The sequence below is a fragment of the Onychostoma macrolepis genome, chromosome 08 (genome assembly GCF_012432095.1).
Source record: "Onychostoma macrolepis isolate SWU-2019 chromosome 08, ASM1243209v1, whole genome shotgun sequence".
Classification (NCBI taxonomy): Eukaryota; Metazoa; Chordata; class Actinopteri; order Cypriniformes; family Cyprinidae; genus Onychostoma; species Onychostoma macrolepis.
Window position 1 is genome coordinate 4940756 of NC_081162.1, and position 22229 is coordinate 4962984.

Here is a 22229-nt window from a genome sequence, read left to right on the forward strand (position 1 = left end):
TAATCTGAGTGTTCATGTTTATTTTTTCAGAGTAAACTTCCTGGATCCCCCCTGATCCTGATAGCTCCATCAGGACCGACAAACCCCACCTTCTCTACCTCTCGACGAATGAGATTCTGGCAATCTCAGCTCTCCTGTCTAGGGAAGGTATGCAAAATCACAGGCAAATACAGCTGTCGCAAACACTTTGATTCTGTGTTCATCATAATTTCTGATTTAGGCTTGGTTTCATTTAGATTAGCATCATTTGTTAGTAAAATATTGTATTAATGTTATCATTCTTGCATTCATAGAGTCCTTTTAGGTTCTGATTCAAATAAAGCTGATTGAGTGTTTTGGTGATTTAGGTCATTCCCATTAACGTTCATGTGGGCAGTGGAGCCAACATCGGAATCACGCAGTGTTTAGAGCACATGATCGGCACAGTCAGAGGAAAAGTTATTGAGGTACAAAACAACACACTGGACCAGCTAGCCAATTACACTTTTGCTTTATATAAAAATATATGGTAACACTTTATTTTAAGGTGTCCTTGTTACATGTTACATGTGCTTACTATTATAATAACAATAAATTATGCATATTTACAAGCAAGTAACCCTAAACCAAACCCTAATCCTAACCTTAACCATATAGTAAGTACATGTAGTTAATTAATATTACTCAGTACTTAAATGTATAAATACACTGTGACAAGGACACTTTAAAATAAAGTGTAACCAAGTATATAAATCAGCTATGTGATGTTTCTGTATTTTCTGATCTCAGGTGTATCTCAGGCATATATACAGTCATGGCCAAAAATATTGGCACCCTTGCAATTCTGTCAGAAAATGAGACACTTCTCTCAGAAAATTGTTCCAATTGCAAATGTTTTGGTATTCACATGCTTATTGTTTTTGTTTGCACTGCAACAACACAAAATAAAAACAGAGAAGAAGAGTCATACTTGATAAAATTTCACACAGAACTCAAAAATGGACTGGACAAAATTATTGGCACCTTGTCAAAATTGTAAGAAATAATTGCTTTTCAAGCATGTGATGCTCCTGCAATTTGTATTTAGACACACCTGTGGCAAGTAACAGGTGTGGACAATATAATAATCACACTTGCAGCCAGTTAAAATGGAGAAAAGTTGACTCAACCTTTGTGTTGTGTGTCACACTGAGCATGGAGAAAAGAAAGAAGTGTAAAGAGTTGTCTGTGGATTTGAGAGAAAAAAATTGTGGAAAAACGTGGACAATCTCAAGGCTACGAGTCCATCTCCAGAGATCTTAATGTGCCTGTGTCCACTGTGCGCAATATCATCAAGAGGTTTACAGCCCATGGCACTGTAGCTAACCTCCCTGGACGTGGACGGAAGAGCAAAATTAATGAAAAATTACAACGAAGGATTGTTCGAATGGTGGATAAAGAACCCCGATTAACTTCCAAACAAATTCAAGTTGATCTGCAGACACAGGGTACAACGGTGTCAGCTCGCACTATCCGTCGCCATCTGAATGAAAAGGGACGCTATGGTAGGAGACCGCTATGGAGTTTGCCAAAACATGTAAGACAAAACCACAATCCTTCTGGGAGAACGTACTGTGGACTGATGAGACGAAAGTAGAGCTTTTTTGGTAAAGGACATCATGGCACTGTTTACAGAAAAAGAAATGAGGCCTTCAAAGAAAAGAATACAGTCCCTACAGTCAAACATGGTGGAGGTTCAAAGATGTTTTGGGGTTGCTTTGCTGCTTCTGGCACTGGATGCCTTGACTGTGTGAACGGTATCATGAAATCTGATGATTACCAAAGAATTTTTGGGCAAAACGTAGTGGCCAGTTTCAGAAAGCTGCGTCTCCACCAGAGGTCATGGGTCTTCCAGCAGGACAATGACCCGAAACGCACTTCAAAAAGCACTCAGATATGGTTACAAACAAAGCGCTGGAGATCTGAATCCCATAGAACACCTGTGGAGAGATCTCAAAACAGCAGCTGGGAGAAGGCATCCTTCAAATCTGAATGACCCGGAGCAGTTTGCAAAAGAAGAGTTGTCCAGAATTCCAATAGAGAGGTGTAAGAAACTCATTCATGGTTACAGGAAGCGATTAATTTCAGTTATTTTTTCCAAAGGGGGTGCTACCAAATATTAAGTTAAGGGTGCCAATAATTTTGTCCAGTGCATTTTTTGGGTTCTGTGTGGAATTGTATCAGATTTGACTTTTCTTTTCTGTTTTTTTTTGTGGTGTTCCAATGCAAACAATAAAAATAAACGTGAGTACCAAAACATTTGAAACTGCAACAATTTTCTGAGAGAAGGGTTGCATTTTCTGACAGAATTGCAAGGGTGCCGATATTTTTGGCCATGACTGTTTTCATTTTTGTATATCATTTATAAACAAATCCTGCATTTAATATCATTGGACAAAAATTATATATATTTTTTAATTGACTTTTTTTAAGAAGGTCTCACCAGCATATTTGAATTGTAAATGATACAAAAAGTAAAAAGTATCAATTTACAATTCCTTTTGTAGTTTCTATTAGGGCTGGGCGATATAGCTAAAAAATGTATCAACAATATAACGTTTCATATCGTTCAAGACAAGCAACAAATAATTTTTGTTTTAACAGTCAAACACAAAATAAAATTTAAACAAACATCTCCTTTCTTTTGTTTTATATGCAAATTAATAGCTACAGGAGGACCCAATGAGCAAAATAATGCAGCGCATTAAATTGTTTATTCAATGCAATTAAAATAAGTCTATAAAAAACGTGCACATCTAAATTAACATATATAAATCAAATATAATTTTGTAAATTGCATAAACAGTTATGAACAAAACATCATGTGTTTATACATAGCTTAATTCAAATAGCCGAAGCGCACAGATTGCATTTAAAATATGAGACACATTGAAATGGAATAAACTTTCACAAATTCGCAACGTGTTTTCTAAAAGTTTAAACTCTTAACTTTACATGGCTTTCTATACATCTCTTGCATGAGACTCGAGTGCAACAGTCATAGTTGTCTGTCCCAAAAAGGCAGCGTAACAATAATGGGGAGGCCACGCACAAAGTTAGTTAAGTCAAAATAAACATTTATCAAAGTAAATTATACTAAAAATAAACCCCAAAAGGGAAGAGAAAAGAAAACGATTAAAGTATTAAAGAAGGCTCAAAGTCTGGTGCTGGAGAGAAGTCAAGCTCAAACGAGGCACACCACACTGTAGGACAGAGATCCTTAAATCAGTCTACTCATCATTGGAGATCCACTGCACCTGCCACTCGTTTCCACCCTGCAAACAGACAAAAGAAAAACACAAACCAGAACCTAAAACGCCACCTAGAGGCGAACAGATCCCGTTTAGGGAACAGGTGCTACCCCGGGTCGTAACAGCATTCAAATACAAATTTTTATTTTCAATTTGACTAATACTCTTTTTTTTTTTTTTTACACACAATTTGTGTGTGCTGTCTGCTTGTCACTCATAGCATGCGCCTATATTGTGCACTATAGCGAGGATTTTTTCTTTCGTTATCGATGAGGGTGTACCGTCGTTTACATACGTTTTATCGCCCAGGCCTAGTTTCTATATATTCTTAAAACTCTGCACAAATTTGTTTATTATTTGTCATTGTGTTTTAAATGATCCTTTTCTTGCCATAAAAATAATCTTAGGTGATGACATGGCAAATAATAAATAAATCATGAGGTGTATTTAAAGATTTTTTTACATTTTTTTGCTCTAGGTTCACAGTCACTTTCCTCACAAGCCGATCATCTTGGTGGGCTGGAATGTGGGGTCATTGATCTCTTGTCATGTAAGTCTCTCTTAACATTAGTTTTCTGATTTGTCGTCTATGATCAGCTGTAAACTGATGAATTCATAGAGCTCTGTGTTTGCATCCAGGTGTCCCTTATGGAGTATGTGACTGCTGTTGTGTGTTTGGGTTTCCCTCTCCAAACCGTCAGTGGGCCCCGAGGGGTAAGAGGAAACCATGCCATGATGAGCAGCATGAAAATATTTAGCAGATACATTTAACATTGCTGGCTGAAGTATGAAGTTTGTATTGTGTTTGTCAGGATGTTGATGATCCGCTGTTGGACATGAAGACTCCAGTGCTGTTTGTGGTCGGTCAGAACGCTCTTCAGTGCAGTCCTGAGAACATGGAGGAGTTCAGGGAGAAGATTCAGGCTGATAACAGCATGGTAGTTGTTGGAGGATCAGATGACAACTTGAGGTTTGTGTCTTTCTTACATTCACACGTGTGTTTAGACATGTCTGTCTAGACTGGTTGAAAGCATTCGGCTTTGTTTACAGGATCAACTCCACTAAGATGAAGACCGAAGGCCTAACTCAGACCATGGTGGATCGCTGCATTCAAGTCAGTACTTCTCACTTCTCTTCTCCACATTTAAAAGCATAGTATTCAAATCAGTTATGCATGATTTCACGTGCCATTCTGAGTGAAAGTAAAGGCCAGAACCAGCTAAAGTCTAATTTTAGGGATAGCTGAATTTTAAACGTTCGCTCTGATACGTGCTGTGTCTTGTGTGACCTCTATATTCTTTAGCCATAATCTTTTTTTCCCTTTGGTTTCAGGATGAGATAGTTGATTTTCTGACAGGAGTTTTGACCCGTGCTGAGAGCCATGGCCACGGCTCTGGTGAAACTCGAGATTTGGATGCCGAGAAGAAGAAGAAACCACGTCGTGAGCTGCCCTTTGACCTTGAGAGGTCACGACCCTCTTCACCTGCTGTGAGGGTACCTATCTCCCCATCGGGGTCAGAGGTAGGAATACAATTTTGAAAACAAATGCTGGATACACCATGAGATATGTGTAAGCTTTGTTAGCTTCATCTTCAACTACATAGAAAAGTTCTATTCTATTCGACTATATTTTTCCCAAATTCCTTTTTTTTTTTTTTTTTTTTTTCTGTACTTTTTCTGGATTCTGTTTTAATGGTTAAATTAAATTGTTGAAATCAAAAAGAATGTCTAATTAATTGAAATAATAACAATTGTACAATTTAACAGTTTATTACAAGTTTAATAAATAATACACTTGTAGATTTTTTTTCTAGTGCTGTCAAAAGATTAATCGTGATTAATCGCATCCAAAATAAAAGTTTCACATACAGTATATATTTTGACAATATTTACATGTACATATTTACATTTCATTTTCATTTATTTTTTTGGATTCTGTTTTAATGGTTTAATTAAATTGTAATAATCAAAAAGTATGTTGAATTCATAATGCCTTTTTTAGACTTTTTCTCTGGATTTATGATTTTAAACAAATGTATTATAATAAACAGTGGTCAAATGAAGACATAAAACATTAACAATTTGATCTTTTAATATATAATCAAATAAAAATCTTACAATTTAAATCTCACAGCAAAGTGCTGCAGAACAGAGATTTACTCTTTAAATTAAAACATTGAAGAAAAAAATTAGATTTTTCCTTAAAGTAATAATGATGATTATTATTATTATTAGATTATTAGGTCAAACTTTATATTAGGTGGCCTTAACTACTATGTACTTGCATCAAAAAATAAGTACAATGTACTTATTGTGGTCATATTGTATTGCAAAACACTTTTGCTGCTATTGATGTGGGATACAAGTAAGGTTGGGACAGGTTTGTTGGTATGGGTGGGTTAAGCTGTAAATGATGGGTCAACAGTGTAATTATAAATATAATTACAGATGTAATTGCATATAGGTATTTTTTTCAAATATAAGTACAATGTAAAAACATTTATGTACACAATAAGTGCATTGTATCAAATTATTCATTTAAATGTATGTACATAGTAGTTAAGGCCACCTAATATAAAGTGGGGCTGATTATTATTATTTATTTATTTTTTGATAGAAGTGTACAGCTCTACTTTTGATTTATTCATCCAAAATTTGCCAAACTCTGTGGTATAAGTTAAGAATTCAGTGTTTCTCTCTGCTTTTTCCACATCGCGGAATTCATAGGGCCCTAAAAACTCTAGTAACCACATAGTAACATGCCTAAAACCAATCAGAACATGTAGTTTTAGTTAATATAAAGAGGCAGTGGATCATGTGAAGTAATTCAGACCTCTGCAACAATGTTTCCCCTGCAGGATATGTCCAGTGTCTGCAGCAGTCCTACAGCCAGTCCCAAACCCAAGATGGTCGGGCTTTCTCCAGCTCAGAAATCCAGTCTCATTACTGCCACACAGCTGCTGAAGACCCACATGCAGCGCTCAGGAACTGTGCTCACACACAAGCAAGCACAAGGTGTGTAAACACACAGATTCAGCCCCAGAACCCCACACACAGGATGCATTTTTGTATGTGCTGTTATTTGTGGTGCTAAGATTGTTTTTGCCTGGCGGGATACAAATGCACAAAATATATGACTGGCAACCAATTTTATACATTATCCATAACAAAACCGGTAGTAATGTGTCTCTTGTCCCCTGCCTTGAGCTCTATTTTTGTTTTTGAATGCGAGAGTTTGTCCTGTGTGTATCTGCATAACTGAGTCATGTTTACGCCTGATGGGTCTCTTTTAACCCTGAGCTGTTCTGCCGATGCCTGTGCATGTTAAATCATAAGGGCTACACAGTTTACAGTTGAAAAGCTAACGTTAACCCTATGGGATTTACAGTTATGTCCTCTATGTATTGAGGATAGTCTCAGATCCCATCAAGCAGTAATGTTGTGTGTGATTCCTGTCTTTTCTATCCCTCTACTTTCCTTCTTCACTCTCTCCATCTTTGTCTTCCGTTCGCTACAGCTCAGTTTGCTGCTTTTATGAAACATAATATGCTGGTGAGGAAAAGCATTCCTCCTGGCAGCCCATCATGTCTCTTTGGTGAGTATCTCTCCCTCACTTTTTCCTTCTGTCTTCCATCAGTCTGCTCCTTTCATCTGTTCTTCTCTACTTAAAAATTATTTGTCTTGTCTGTGTCACATATGTCACTTTTACTGTTTCACCAGCTTGTGTTTGATAAAGACACTAACAATAGTGAATGCTTAAAGTAATGACTGCTTGCAAACTTACATCCTTCTTGGCAGAATGCATCTTAAATCAGTGGGAGAGGGTAAAAAAATAAATAAAAAAAATAACTCAAGTCATAGTTTTTTGTTATTTTCCCTAACAGAACAGGTGCGTTGTTTGGCCCTTCAAAACATTTAAAGTAGTATTTGACTGATAAATCGCATAGTCCTATATATATTTTTTTTAAACTGAGTGTCTATTTACACTATTTACACTGCCTTGTTGGCAGAAGCTATTTACACTTACTCTGCCCACCAACATTTGATTGGTCTAGTAGTCAACACTACTAAAGACAATTATCTAACAACTGGTCCAGTGGCGTAAGTGGTAAAGCGCATAGTACAGGCTTTTTGACACGATCGACCAGAGTTCGAATCCACCTTTTTTGCCAAAGGTGTTTTTTTTTTTTTTTTACTTTTTCAAATCTCATATCACTTCAGAAAGGCATTTATTTTCAAAAAATGAAGGAAATAATCAAAAAGTTGAAAATAAAGTATCAGGTAGGTGTAGGGAGGGCTTTATTGTTCCAATAAGGTGGCATTTATTTCATAATTTGAATTAAAATGATAATTTACACTCAAAACATTATTATTGCATACTGTTTTATAATATAACTACAATAATGAAGTGCAGATAATTTCCACTATTTGCAATAAGTAGTATAAATAGCAGAAAATCCTGCTATTTTAACATAGTGTAAATATAATCTATAGCTATTTGCACTTAGTGTAAAAAAGACAACGCTGAAAAATATGCTATATTCACTAAGTGCAAATAGCCACTGCCTTTTTAAACTATTGGCATTGGCCAAAATGTTTTTCTGTTTGGCTGATAAGAGTCAAAAGTAGGACTTTTATTTTGATAGTTCAGACCATTCTCGGTCTTCATTAATGTCTTTGTTTAACAGATCTGTCTAATAATTGAAAGGTCTACGCTATAGTACTTTTTCATATGCTGTTGGCATTCTCAAGTCTTTGAATATCTAATAAACAATAGCACACAGATTAACCAGATTACAGAGGACATTACTGGTTACATTGTTTACTTCGTTTTTATTCAGGTTTTTAACAACTTTTGTGCTTGTTAAATATACTATTAATAGAAACTTCTATATAAAGTTCAAAACTTTCTTCAAATTGATTAATCTGTACATTATTTGTAACTCTCTTAGTAAATGTAAAAAAAAAAAAAGATATTGGCTTTATATCGGCCATTGACCACCCTGCTCTCGAAGATATCAGCATCAGCCAACAAAAAGTTTATATCAGCTGAACACTTTTATGTATAAGCAATTATTTGTGTATTAGCTATTATTTGTGACCCTGGACCGCAAAACCAGTCATAAGGGTCAATTTTTAGAATTTGAGGTTTACTTTATACATCATCTGAAAGCTGAATAAATGCGTTTTCCATTGATGTATGGTTTGTTAGGACAATATTTGACTGAGATACAACTATTTGAAAATCTGGAATCTGAGGGTGCAAAAAAATCTAAATATTGAGAAAATTGCCTTTGAAATTGTCCAAATGAAGTTCTTAGCAATGCATATTACTAATCAAAAATTACACTTTGATATATTTACGGTAGGAAATTTACAAAATATCTTCATGGAACATGATCTTTACTTAATTTCCTAATGATTTTTGGCATAAAGGAAAAATCGATAATTTTGACCCATACAATGTATTTTTGGCTATTGCTACAAATATTACCCATGCTACTTAAGACTGGTTTTGTGGTCCAGGGTCACATTTAAGTTTTTATATTTGGTTTAAATGCAATTTTCAAAATTAAGTTCAATTCTACTTCTCTTTCAGTTACACCGACAGATCTTTCACATTGTATTATTTAGTGGTACAATAGCTATGATGTAACAAAATGAAATTTTTTGGTCAAAACATAAAATGTTAGATACTAGACATTAAACATTTATCATTTCACACACACGTTTCTCCAAATCCTTTTATCAGATTTGAAGTTTTTACTACGGCACTTATTTTTGTTCATCAGAAATGCATTATAAGAGATGGAAGGAGTGCAAGACGCTCGTCAAAAGTACAAAAGAAGTACCGTACACTATAATTCTGATTCACTTCTGAAAATAAGGCCAGATAATTTTCATACAAAAATTGTGAATGGTCCAATGAACTATGCACCCCTGTTGTTAAACAATCTTGAGTGCATTTCCATGTTTTGCATTAGAGGTCAGAAAGTATCTTTCACACAAACCAAACACTGATGTTGAACTGACTTTGGGTCTGAATGCATTGAAAGCATCTTAATCTGTACCCACAGACCTCTGCGGTATTTCTTATTGCCTGTATTGGCACCTTCTGAACCCTCAGTGAGCTTGAGACTTGGTGCTTAACCCTTCAGCATCATGTGTTTCAGTGCCGGTGCCCAGTGAGCAGGTGGAGGGTTTGGACCGAGACGACCTGAGGCTCCACCTCAAGAGAAGACAGACTCCTAGTCCCACTCCCACCAAAGCCTCCAAAAGAGCCAAGATCAAAGTCACCATCGTCTCCCACGGAGATGCGGCGGGAAACACGGCTGGATCCACTTCTCAGGAAGGTAATGAAAACAAAGGCCTCATTCAGCCCACTGAGCTGCTGGTTAAACTATATGAGGTGTATTGATGCATTTGGGCAGAATGAGGGAATTTTTTATGCATTTATGCAGTTTTCAGTCAGATTGATGACTTTATAGTTTACCCAAAAATTAAAATAGTCATTTACTTACTGTAAAAAAATTTTTTTTTAAAAGTCATTGGCTACCGTCAACTGTTTGGTTACCCACATTCTTCAAAATATCTTCTTGTGTTCAACAGAAGAAAGAAATTCATACAGGTTTGGTGCAAATTAAGGGAGAGTAAATGTTGACAATTTTCATTTTTGTGTGAACTATGCCTTTCAGGCCTGTTGTTAAGCCATTGATTTAATTATGTTTGCTTGTACAAGCTAGGCATAGACATCAGATCCACACAATATACGCTACATGTGATCTCCTTTATGAGACGATGTCTCACCACTGTTTACTAGTTTCCTGTACTACTATATTTTTTTAAAAGATACTATATAGCAGGGGTTCTCAAAGTCTACATTAAAAGGTCCAAATCTGAATTTTCATCAGTGTCAAAGGTCCGGACCGGAACAACGGGTTATTACAAAAAGTACATAACATACATAACAAATAAACACTAATTTTTTGAAAAAATAAAGTGCCCTTTGCATTCAAAATAGATTAATAACAAATGCAAAAGTGGCAAAACAATTAATTTAAGTGTCAGCAATAGAGGTCGACCGATAAGGTTTTTTCTCTGGCCAATGCCGATATTTAGAAATCAGGGCAGCCGATGGCTGATATTAGATGCTGTTTTTTTTGGCCGATATGTTTGGCCAGATTTCTTTTTTCCCTTTATCTCATAAAAGAGAGTTTGAGTAAATGGTTATTGCAGGGCACAAGTAGTAGTAGCTTAATTCATAGTAATAATACATGGCTCAAAACTTAAGCACCTTCTCAAAACAGTTCTGAAGCATGCTTTTTGTTTATTAGGGGTGCAACGGATCGTGATCCGTACGGACCAGTCCCTACAGTTCTGCACGCATGTGATTCGCAGATTAACTGTTAATTTCAACCAGTATAGACTGCAAGTTATCATCTGCACCTGTTTTGTCTTGTCAAGCAATTTCAGTTTTATATGAGTCTTTGATTATTTTGTAGTGTGGGTTTGGTGAAATGTACTAAAAACAAACATTTTTCACAGTCTTCCAAAGTGACACACAACCTAATCAGTCTTTACATAAAGAAATTAAGTCATTCATCACGCGAGTCAAGTTTTGATAGTTGTACCGACAAATTACTACTACTCACCCGATTCCCAATGGTTTTAGAGGACAATTACTCCTAGTTGTCCCATGTCATTTCAAAGAATAGTACAATGCTAGTGCAACAAGTGTAAACGCCTTGCACACGTGCACAAGCACAATCAGCAGAGGCTCGTGATGCAGAGCCAGGCAGAAGTATAAACAAGGCGGTCACACACGTGTCACATTCAGTTCAAAAAGACATCAGTCTAAAACAGTGCATCTAATCACCAAACAGGCGAAAGTTCACTTCAAGAATGAATAAAGTTGCGTTGATGAGTTTGAACGGTGTTTGAAAAAACAGCAAAAAAGAGAAGAGAGAGCACAATCTATGTTGTTATAGCTCTATATAAAGCATACGACTGTATTAGAGCCACAGAAAGACAAACATTGTGTTGAAAAATGCACAGTACACAATCTTCCAGACTAGGATAATGTACATTAACAATAATTTGGGACAAATGTAAACTATGTGAGTGGCGCTCTGTTGTGTGGCAGGATTTTGAACAGCCTAGCTGTGGACAGTCGCCGGTTTGCGTACACTTATAGAAAATAATGTGACGTAGCGCAGCTCAGAAATCATAATAATATGCTGATTTGCTTCTCAAAAAACATTTGTTTATTATGCATGTTGAAAACAGTTGTTTTTTGGAAACTATGAATTTTTCAGGATTCTTTGATTTGAATAGAAAATTCAAAAGAACAGCATTTATTTGAAATGGAAATCTTTTGTAACATTATAAATGCCTTTTATTGTTACCTTTGGTCAATCCTTGGTAAATAAAAGTATTACTTAAAGAAAAACTTGCGTAGAACATAAAATGTGGAAAATGTGTCTCAGACTGTCCTGCTGCCTCCAGGTGTTTACATTTGTGTTGGTGTTTTCTGTGCAGTGGGTTTGTCAGGAAAGCCCCTCGGACTGACAGTGGGCCAGACGGTATCGGGGGCCAAAGAGCTGTCGGAGCTTCTCAGTGCACAAAGGTACCTTTGTGTTTTCATACCAGACTGTACAAGAGAAACAAAGACTCTCAAGGCTCTTTACACCAACAGAAATGCACATAAATGTAGTCAAATGTGATTTGTCTGTTCAGGCAAATGCGTACAAAATAGAATGAAAAAGCAGATTCCTTCTGACAATAGTTGGCACTTACAGAAAAGCAGAAAACCCAGGTTACTCTGGTACACAAAGTGATACGATCAAAATAGGATTTGCATGCTTTTAACAGCTGTTCAGATTTTTGTATTTGTGTCGGTCTGAACAGTGCATTAACAGCAGTTCACTCAAATTAAAATGGTTCTCACTGAATTTTCCCACGGAACATTCATGATGGCGTGAACAGGATTTTAATCTTGAGGAAATGACCAGTGCTGTTTGTGCTCTTGTGTAATGATGATCTTGCTACATTGCCTAATTGTTATAGATTAGCTGTTTTTATTGTGTCATTTGTGTGATTTTATGCGATGTCATGCCATATGTGACCCTGGAGCACAAAACCAGTCGTAAGTATAGCATGGGTATATTTGTAGCAATAGCCAACAACACATTGTATGGGTCAAAATTATCAATTTTTCTTTTATGCCAAAAATCATTAGGATATTAAGTAAAGATCATGTTCCACATGAAGATATTTTGTAAATTTTCTACTGTAAATATATCAAAACTTAATTTTTGATTAGTAATATGCATTAAGGACTTCATTTGGACAACTTTAAAGGGAATTTTCACCCTCAGATTCCAGATTTTCAAATAGTTGTATCTTGGCCAAATATTGTCCGATCCTAACAAACCATACATCAACGGAAAGCTTATTTATTCAGCTTTCAGCTGATGTATAAATCTCAATTTTAAACAAATGACCCTTATGACAGGTTTTGTGGTCCAGGGTCACATATTGGATCAGATAATGTTCCAGCACTTAGCTCCATTACCCTGCACTGTATTTTGTAAGTTTCCACTTTATATATATATATATATATATATATATATATATATATATATATATATATATATATATATATATATATATATATATAAAACTTGTAAGGAAAAAAAATGTCTTGTGCTCTTAGGTCAGGTTTGGCAGACATGTCTGGAGCTTTGGGTTCCAGTGAAGGGCAGTTTCACAGCCTGCAGGGGAGCATGATGTCCGGTTCTTCCTCTCCTGTCCAGGCTCAGGCCACTGCACAAGGTGCCCCCACCATTACATTCTGCCAACAAGATCATTTGAAAGCTCTTTGTTTCAATTAGTGTTCATTTCGTTTATTAAAATTATGATAAATATAGGTTTGTTGATTACCTAGACGAGACAACAGCGATATCATTAAACACTGTGACTAGATCAACATGCAGTATTGTTGATTGAAAAATGACAAGACTAACTTGGTTTAAAAAATAAAAACCATTTTCAACAAAACCTTAAATAAAAAAACAAGCCTCTAAGTTTTATTGCTTAGGGTTGCCATATGTCAGGAGTTTAAATCCATCTTTCTTTTCTCTAAAAAGGACACGCTTTCTGCCTTGTTTTACCTAATCCTGGCAACCATGCGCCATGTTAATTTATATGATAATATGATAATAGAATAAATACCATGATGAGTAAGCAACTTGAATAAGCCACGAGTTGACATCCTCACAATTTGCCCATTAAATTTCACACAGTAAAATGAAAAGTAAATGTGACTGCACCTTAAAATAATAGCTCATGCAAAAGTGAAAAATTGCTGTCTTCATCAGAACAAATTTGGAGAAATTTACATTTCATCACAGAGCCAATGGATGCTCTGCAGTGAATGGGTGCCGTCAGAATGAGAGTCCAAACAGCTGATAAAAACATCACAATAATCCACATGTAATCCACACCACTCCAGTCTATCAATTAACATCTTGTGAAACAAAAATCTGTTTCTAAGAAACAAATCCATAATTTTTACTTCAAATCATCACTTCTGTCCAAAATATAAGTCCGTAATCCATAATAACGCTTCCTCCAGTGAAAAAAGTCCTTCTGCTGTTGTCCTCTCACATCAAAATCCACCAAAATATTTGTTTATAGCGGTCTCTCCTGCTTCAGACGAGACACATTTTTCACTGGAGAAAGCAGTATTATGCATAGAGAACTTGTATTTTAGCTTGAAGCGATGGTTGGAAATAAAAAAAAAAAAACTTAATGGATTCTATTTTACAAACATTAATTAATAGACTGGAGTGGTGTGGATTATTGTGATGTTTTTATCAGCTGTTTGGACACTCATTCTGACGGCACCCATTCACTGCAGAGGATCCATTGGTGAGAAAGTGATGAAATGCTTCATTAACACTAAATTTAAAACTTTCTGACTCTCTTTGTGTGTGTGTAGCTCCCTCTGCCAGTAGTCTGCTGCAGGGCCTCAGCCTCAGTCTGCAGGAGATCAACACTAAATCACCAGGCATCCCCTCCACGACACAGGTGCCGGCCGTCACACAGCATACTGCTTAAAAACACATCTCTGGCTAATACCTCTATTGCTTCCTTTATTATAAACCTGACGTGTAATTCCCACTGATTCGCTCCCGTCTGTGTGTGGTGGTGTTCAGGTGTCCGGAGGGAAGCCGCAGTGTCAGGGGCAGGTGTTGAGCTCGCTCAGCTCGGGCGGCAGCAGCACACTCGTGCGGACGGTGCCGGTCGTGTCGACAGGATCCGGGATGACCAAAACCACAGCCATCCACCAGCTCCTCACCAACGGCGGCCTGGCCAAACTAGCCAGTAGTCTGCCAGGACTGGCCCACGTCTCCAGTCAGAGCACGGGTACGTCCTCGTCGCCGCTGATGACACAGCGATCCAAACAGAGGCGTCCGCGATGAGTAGGGACACTAGAGTAGTTGTAAGGTCAAAGGTCGAGTCCATGAGAAGCATGTAAATATGTACCATAAACATTTGTGTAGATTTGTACTGTTTTTAAATGCATGTAAAAGGCTTTATTGGGTGATTTTCTACGATATCGGGCTGGTTCACCTTACAAACTAATGTACTTTTACACAAGTTGTTCATTTTAGGGGTCGACCTTTAACTCAAACAGCTGTTACGTCCAGAGGACCAGAATATTTATATGGCAGTGCTGTAAAAATGACAGTCGTGATCAATTCCCACATCAGCGGCTTCATTCATGCTTGATGTGACCACCTCACTGTTGTGTTTTATGTTCCATTTTTTGCTTCTGTTCTCAGTTTTGTTATTTGTTGGATGAGGAGTATGTAAATCATAAGGCTTGCTCTACTCACAAAGACATTCATTAAATCCCCAACAGCAAACCGTTTTTCCTACCTCTTCTTTGTGTCATTATTATTGTTTTCTGTTTTCATCTCCCAACTGCATGCATAAGTGTTCTCTATTTTTTTGCAAATACATTATGTAAATACAGTTCATATAAATAACAGAACCAAAAAACAAATTATGGATTATTAATATATAGTTGTTTGGTCAAATGCAATACAAAGTGTTGGACTGTATACGGTATGCTAATATTTTGTACTTTTATGTTAGGTGGTGTATACTTGTGCAGCAAGCAGAATTAATCTTATTGACGAGATTTTATTTTTATTTTTTTAACAATTTGATTCACAATGCAAACTAAAGGGTATTTAGATGGACAGCATTATTATAGCATATAGCGTGTGTAATAGTGATAGTATCCTGTATGTAGTATATAATAGTATAGTGTTATTGTTCATACGCTCATTGTGCAACTCTATCTTTGGTGCCCCCAGCTGACCTCACATCACCTCACAATGCAGTCTCATCCCACAAACATACAGACATTTGTATGTGACCTTTGAATATTGTTCACAAAATGGATTATACACAGCATGAAAAAAACTGCTATCTTTTCATCAAATACTGGAATGTGTTGGACTAAACGCTTCAAAATAATTAAATCGGCAGGGATTCATTTTTATTTGGTAAGTCTTTCAATATTGGTGAAGCTAAAACTAAAAAAGTATGAACCGAATGGGCTGTTTTGATCTTTCATAGGAGTCAGGATTCAAGATGAAAGTGCATATTAACTATGAAATGCCTCCAAAAGAAGAAACAAAAGTGTTCGTTTCTGTTGTTGTAGTTAATTGTACTTTTGACTATAGGCTTTATAGGAGGTGAATTAAAAAAAATAATAATTATGATTTTATCACCTGTGTTGCTATGAGTTGCATTCACCGGCTTCATATATATATATATATATATATATATATATATATAATAATTTATTCACTACTTGTTCATGGTGAATGTGCTTTAACCCATTACAAGTTATAGACAAAATATTACATATTTTAAATATGATTATGGTGAATTCTGTCAATTTTATTCTAATTGTTCTATTGTAATTCTATTTTATCTACTCTTCTTTTTTTTAAATATTTGACCCTTTAACACTTGCACTCTCTCTTCTATTCCTATTCTAACAAATGTTTTAATTGTAAAAAAATGACCCTCTAATATTAGCATTCTCTATTTCTATTCTGTCTACTTGCTTTCTTTTTATTATAAAAAATGACCCTCTAACACTAGCACTCTCTCTTCTATATCTATTCTTTTGACTTATTTATTTTTAATTTAAAAAATGACCCTCTAATACTAACTATTCTTTTTCTATTCTACTTTTCATTTATTCTATATAAAAAATAAATAAATAAAAAAACGTACATACTGCGTTAGGCTAACCGAAACTTTTCACAGCACTTATATATTATTGCTCATTTGTTGGTTTTGATTGCTTCCATTGTCCTCATTTGAAGTCGCTTTTGTCTGCTAAATGACTAAATGTAAAATGTAATAAGCAAGTAATGAATAAGATGCGTGCTTGACTACTAATACATGACTTAATCATTTTGTTTTCAAATAAGTATTTCACATTCTTACATATGTTTACAAACAACCTGTATTTATAATACTTAGGGTGAAAACTTTTGTGTGTGTGTACCTGTTTTTCTATTCAAGTGGGGACTTAAACCTGAATACACACAGACTCATGGGGACTCATGTCACGGTGGGGACCTAAATTGAGGTCCCCACGGGTAAACAAGCTAATAAATCACACATAATGAAGTTTTTTGAAAATCTAAAAATGCAGAAAGTTTCCTGTAAGGGGTAGGTTTAGGTGTAGGGTTGGTGTAGGGCAATATAATATACGGTCTGTACAGTAGAAAAACCATTACGGAGAGTCCCCACAAGGATAGCAAACCAGACGTGTGTGTGTGAGAGAGAGAGAGTGAGTGTGAAAGTGTGAGAGTGAGTGTGTGAGAGAGAGAGAGTGTGCGAGAGAGAGAGAGAGTGTGTGTGTGAGGTCCTGGTATGCCCCCACAGGTATAATAATATCTGAAATTAGTTTTTTTTGTTTTTTTTTTGGAAACAGCTTATAAATCATGATGTTTTATGAAAATGTAAAGAAATGCAGGAAGTTAGTAAGGGTTGTGTTTAGGGGTAAGGTTATTGGATAGAATATACTGTTTGCACAGTATAAAACTCAGTGGCCTGGTTTTACAGACAGGGTTTAGATTAAACCAGGATTAGGCCATAGTTCAATTAGGATATTTAAGTAATTTTTATAAACGTGCCTTAGAAAAAAAAAAACATTACTGGTGTGGTGATATATTTTAAGATCGTTCAGTGCAAGTTTCTTTCAGGTGAAACAGCTCAGATTTACATTTTAGTCTGGGACTAGGCTTAAGCCTTGTCTGTGAAACCGGGGGATTATGTCTATAGAAAGTCCCGATAAAACATAGAAATATGTGTGTGTGTTGTGTGCAGGACTGAAAGCTCCCACCACTATCACGGTGACGTTGCGCGGGCAGCCCAGCAGAATTCCCGCTCTCAGCCACACGGGGGCGCCGGCGCCGCTCACAGCGCACCAGACCACCAGGTGTGTGCCCCGCCGTCGATACCACACACACACACACACACACACACACGTTGGCATTTGTGGTTGACGGGGACTCTCCATAGGCGTAATGGTTACAAACCGTACAAACTGTGTGTGCTATTGCCGTTCACCTAAACCTACCCCTTACAGGAAACTGTGCATTTTTAGATTTTCAAAAAACAAACAAAAAAAACGCCATTTAGTATGTTTTTTAAGCCTTTTGAATTAAGGGGATATAGGAAGTGTCCTCATAAACCACCTTCAAATTGTAATACCTTTGTCATACCCGTGTCATTAAACAAATGTCATTATTTGTGTCCCCGTAAACCACAAATACCAACACACACACACACACACACATGTTCGTTTTTGTGAAAAGTGGGGACATCCCATAGGCGTAATGGTTTTTATAGTGTACTTACTGTATGTGCTATTGCCCTACACCAATCCTACACCTAAACCTACCCCTTACAGGAGACTGTGTATTTCAACTTTCCCCCAAAAAACCTCATTCTGTATGATTTATAAGCGTTTTGAAAAGTGGGGACATGGGTCAATGTCCTGAAAAGTCACCTTCACCTTGTAATACCTGTCATAGCTTTGTCATTATACAAATATATGTCCTGACTTTTCACAAAAATGCGCGCGCGCACACACACACAGACCGACACACACATGCACAGACACACACTGAATTTCTGAGTAGCAGAGCCAAACAGAACAGCAGGTCGCTTCACCGTGGCTTTAGGCCTCCCTCTGCTTTGACTCACGCTCGACAAATTAGAGGAGCTCATCAAAGTCATTTAGGATTTTCATTAACATTGATTAGTCCGTTTAGGGGAGTTTTATCCTTTTTTTTCTCTGTTAGATGATGTTTACTCGCTCTGCAGTGTGTCGTCGGAGCGGTTGCTGTAGTAACCATCTCATTGACCATGCAGAGAGATGAGGTGTAATTATTTGCTTAATCACTCTGAAGAGAATAATTATATGCTTGTCATTTTTGTTTTGGATCAGCTTAGGTATTCGTAATGGTTTGGTTCATTTAAGAATGCTCATAAAAATACTAGAGTCATAAAAATACTACGACTGGACTGACCACAGCATAACTTTAGTTCAGTATACTTAGATGTATTTTAGCGGTATTACATGAACAAGAGTCACTGATGAATGGGTTAAATGAATAAATGCATGAATGAATGAACGATTGTCAAAGTCATATTTCACCTAATGTAAAAAAAATAAATAAAAAAAATAAATAGTCGAAATCCAAAATGCATTACTAGATTCACATTACGTTTTACTGGTGGTTTACTTTTGAGGGTTTATTTGTAATTATCTTCATAATTTCACAGTTATTGTTATATGGGTCACTCAGTGTGATTCTCATTAATATGTATTATTATTATTATTATTATTATTATTACAAATCATATAATATATTGTGTTATTTTAATTGCGTTATAAGAATTTATCTAAAATCTATTTAAAAATATATTACTTGCTTCAGAATTTTTTGTTCCAGTAATATATTTTAATTAAATTAATACTTTAAAAGTGACAATACATTATAAATGACGCATTTATATATATATACACACACACACACACACACACACACACACACACACACATATTTCAATTTATATACAACACATTTACATAGATTTCTATAACAAATTAATGTTGCTCTTTTATACTTTTTATTCATCTAAGAAATCTGAAAGAAATGATCATGGATTCCAAAAAATATGAAGCAGCACAACTATTTTCAACATTGATGATAATCAGAAATGTTTCTTGAGCAGCAAATCATCATATTAGAATGATTTCTAATGATGCTGAAAAATCAGCTTTGCCATCAAATTAAATTGTAATAATATTTCACAATATTACTGTTTTTACTCTATTCAAATAAATCAAATGCAGCCTTATTGGACACAAGAGACTTAAAAAAAAAAAACATTAAAGAGCAAGTTGCAATGTTATGCCAGTAGAGAACTGGTTTTATGAGTCATTTGAATTAAAACATTCAGAATGAAACAATTGTTTTAAATGAGTGAGTCATTGAATCATTCACTCAACCTACTCATTCAAAAAACTGATTCATTTGGAAAGGAAACGCAACTTCTGTGTGTTTCTCTGAGACACGCAACAGCTGATTGATTATTAAGTAAATAATAATTTTAAAAAAAATTTAAGTGAACTTGACAATTCACTTAAATTCTTTTTTTTTTTTAATTATTATTTACTTAATAATTTTAAGGCAACGAGTTTCCTAATTTTTTTTAAGTTAAGTCAACTTATCACTTTTTACAGTGTTGTGACTTCCATTGTGAATCAAGTGACTCTCAATACTGTGTTTAAAATGTAAGTCGGCGCCAACAGCCTCGTTGGCAGGGCCTCGGCATATAGTGCCGTTTGGCTTCGGGCATCCAGAGTTCGAGTCCCGGCTCAAGGACCTTTCCAGATCCCATCCCCCTTCTCTCTCTCCCACTTCACTTCCTGTCTACATACTGTCCTATCCTAATATAAAAACGCCAAAATAAGATGTAATGGTTTATATTAAAAAATAAATCTGTTGTCATTGTGCACTCATCCAGAGCACTGTATTATATAGTTATGGTCATGTGATCAATCAATATTTTATCTTGCAGTGACCAGAAACTCTGAAATGGACGATATGAAGCTGAAATGGGCGTCATTCACACTTCCAATGAGCATCCAGAAGATGAACTGAGAGGAATCAAATGCAGAAACCCGGGTTGAAGACTAAAAAGACTGCTGATTTGCCTTACAACCTGCAAGAGCGCCATCTATAGACACGTTCTTGCACACATGGACTGAAAAAAACTTGACTTATTCATTTGTCTATTTTTGTTTATTATTTCCCTTATTCTTTTACACTCTGGCTGTACAACATCATGGGCAATTTTCCTCTTGTATTTTTCATTTGTCCCCCAACCCCATTTTAATATATTTTTTCCACACAGCAATTCTTTATGTGAACAAACTGATTTATTGGAAAATACATTGTCTTTATTCTTAACAGCCCCCCCCCCTCCCCTTCCATTTCATAAAAATGTTTTGCCAATATAAAATTTAGATTTGTTTGATTTTGCCAGAAAGGTTTTGCACAGAACCCCAGCAGAGCCTATGCTTTATTTCCTCACAGCCATAAAGAGCCTGAGAGAAATGGATCATTAAACTGTCAAAATACGATAATAAATTCAAGACGTTTAGATGACATGAGAGTTTTTTAATTGATTTTTTTCACATTTCCTCACGACATCAGGATGTAGCTGTCCTTCAAATAACCGTTATGATTATGCCAATGGGGATAATAATGCGTCAGCCTGATTAAGTCACAATTGTTTTGATTGCTGATTGTTTTTATTGCCCCTAATGAGGGAAACCAGTGGAGGTTGACAAGCATGAAACAGAATGATAGACACTGATTAATGCAGCAGTTTGTGTCCTCAAAACATTAGATGATTGTGAAGCACTCAAACTGACTAGAGGGCAGAGGTTGTCAAAATTGTTTGATGCCATGGACCCAGAAATATTATTAATATTATTATAATCTGTGAACCACAGGACTGCCTTGTGGCCCAGTTAAAAACTTCATTCGTAGGGTGTTGCTGGGGTATTCTGGGTGATCATCCAGCCCATCATCCCTGCATTCATGTCGTCCATATTCCCTGTTCCTTCCATCTCGTTTCTTCAGTCCACAAGTTCCCGTGGGCATGCTACTATTAAAACCACCTGTCCTGGTTTTCCATCATGTCCCGCTTAACTAAATTGAAAGGTTATGATATAATGGTGCCATTGTTTCATTTCCAGTCTCAATACAGTATGCCTGGAGGGCTCAGGGCATTCCTGGATGATCAGGACACACAAATGCAATGTTCCTCTTCTGAGAATAATAAATCCAGGTTGACATCCAGGAGTGAGTCTTTTAAGATTATTTCCAGGATTGTGTACATCAAAATTGATTATAGTTTCTAAAAAATTCCCAGTCGTGTTTCCAGTGAAGGATTTGCATAATGAAATTTGTTGTGTGACACAAGGATGGTTTTAATCTCAGAAACGCTGCAGTTCTCCTATAATCTGTTGGCCGGAGACTAACAGAGCTTTCTAGACATGAGATTCCCACCTGAAGGATAAAGATGAAATGTAAGTCAATCAAATCTTGAGGTGCAAATGCTTGACACATAGAGGATTTGCATGAGAAATGTAAAAATATTTCAGAACAGAAATACAAATAATTCCCTTGCTTTAGCCTCTGATTTATATCAAACAGGATATACACACTTGACTATAATCACCAAAAATAACTGTTTATATCAAGTTAGGTTGTTGCCCAAACATTGACTCAAAATGGGAAGTCACAGAAAACACAAATTGTTTACAATCAATGTGTC

The 22229-nt window shown here is 36.1% G+C and overlaps 1 protein-coding gene across 3 annotated transcripts in view; it reads left to right on the plus strand.

Moving 5' to 3' along the window:
• The window catches only part of kansl3 (KAT8 regulatory NSL complex subunit 3), a 30685-nt gene extending 8975 nt beyond the window's left edge, over positions 1-21710 (plus strand). The window contains exons 7-22 of one of the 3 annotated variants that reach the window (XM_058785301.1): positions 31-147; positions 348-446; positions 3748-3819; positions 3909-3983; positions 4082-4239; positions 4320-4383; positions 4602-4790; positions 6128-6284; positions 6787-6864; positions 9443-9622; positions 11808-11895; positions 12985-13103; positions 14272-14360; positions 14489-14699; positions 17697-17808; positions 20463-21710. In XM_058785301.1, the coding sequence (XP_058641284.1) occupies positions 31-147; positions 348-446; positions 3748-3819; positions 3909-3983; positions 4082-4239; positions 4320-4383; positions 4602-4790; positions 6128-6284; positions 6787-6864; positions 9443-9622; positions 11808-11895; positions 12985-13103; positions 14272-14360; positions 14489-14699; positions 17697-17808; positions 20463-20478 (1824 nt within the window). In that variant the 3' untranslated portion in view covers positions 20479-21710. The remainder of the gene's footprint in view (positions 1-30; positions 148-347; positions 447-3747; positions 3820-3908; positions 3984-4081; positions 4240-4319; positions 4384-4601; positions 4791-6127; positions 6285-6786; positions 6865-9442; positions 9623-11807; positions 11896-12984; positions 13104-14271; positions 14361-14488; positions 14700-17696; positions 17809-20462) is intronic. The other 2 variants (XM_058785300.1, XM_058785302.1) reach the window with 2 other exon arrangements.
• Positions 21711-22229: the final 519 nt, after the last annotated feature.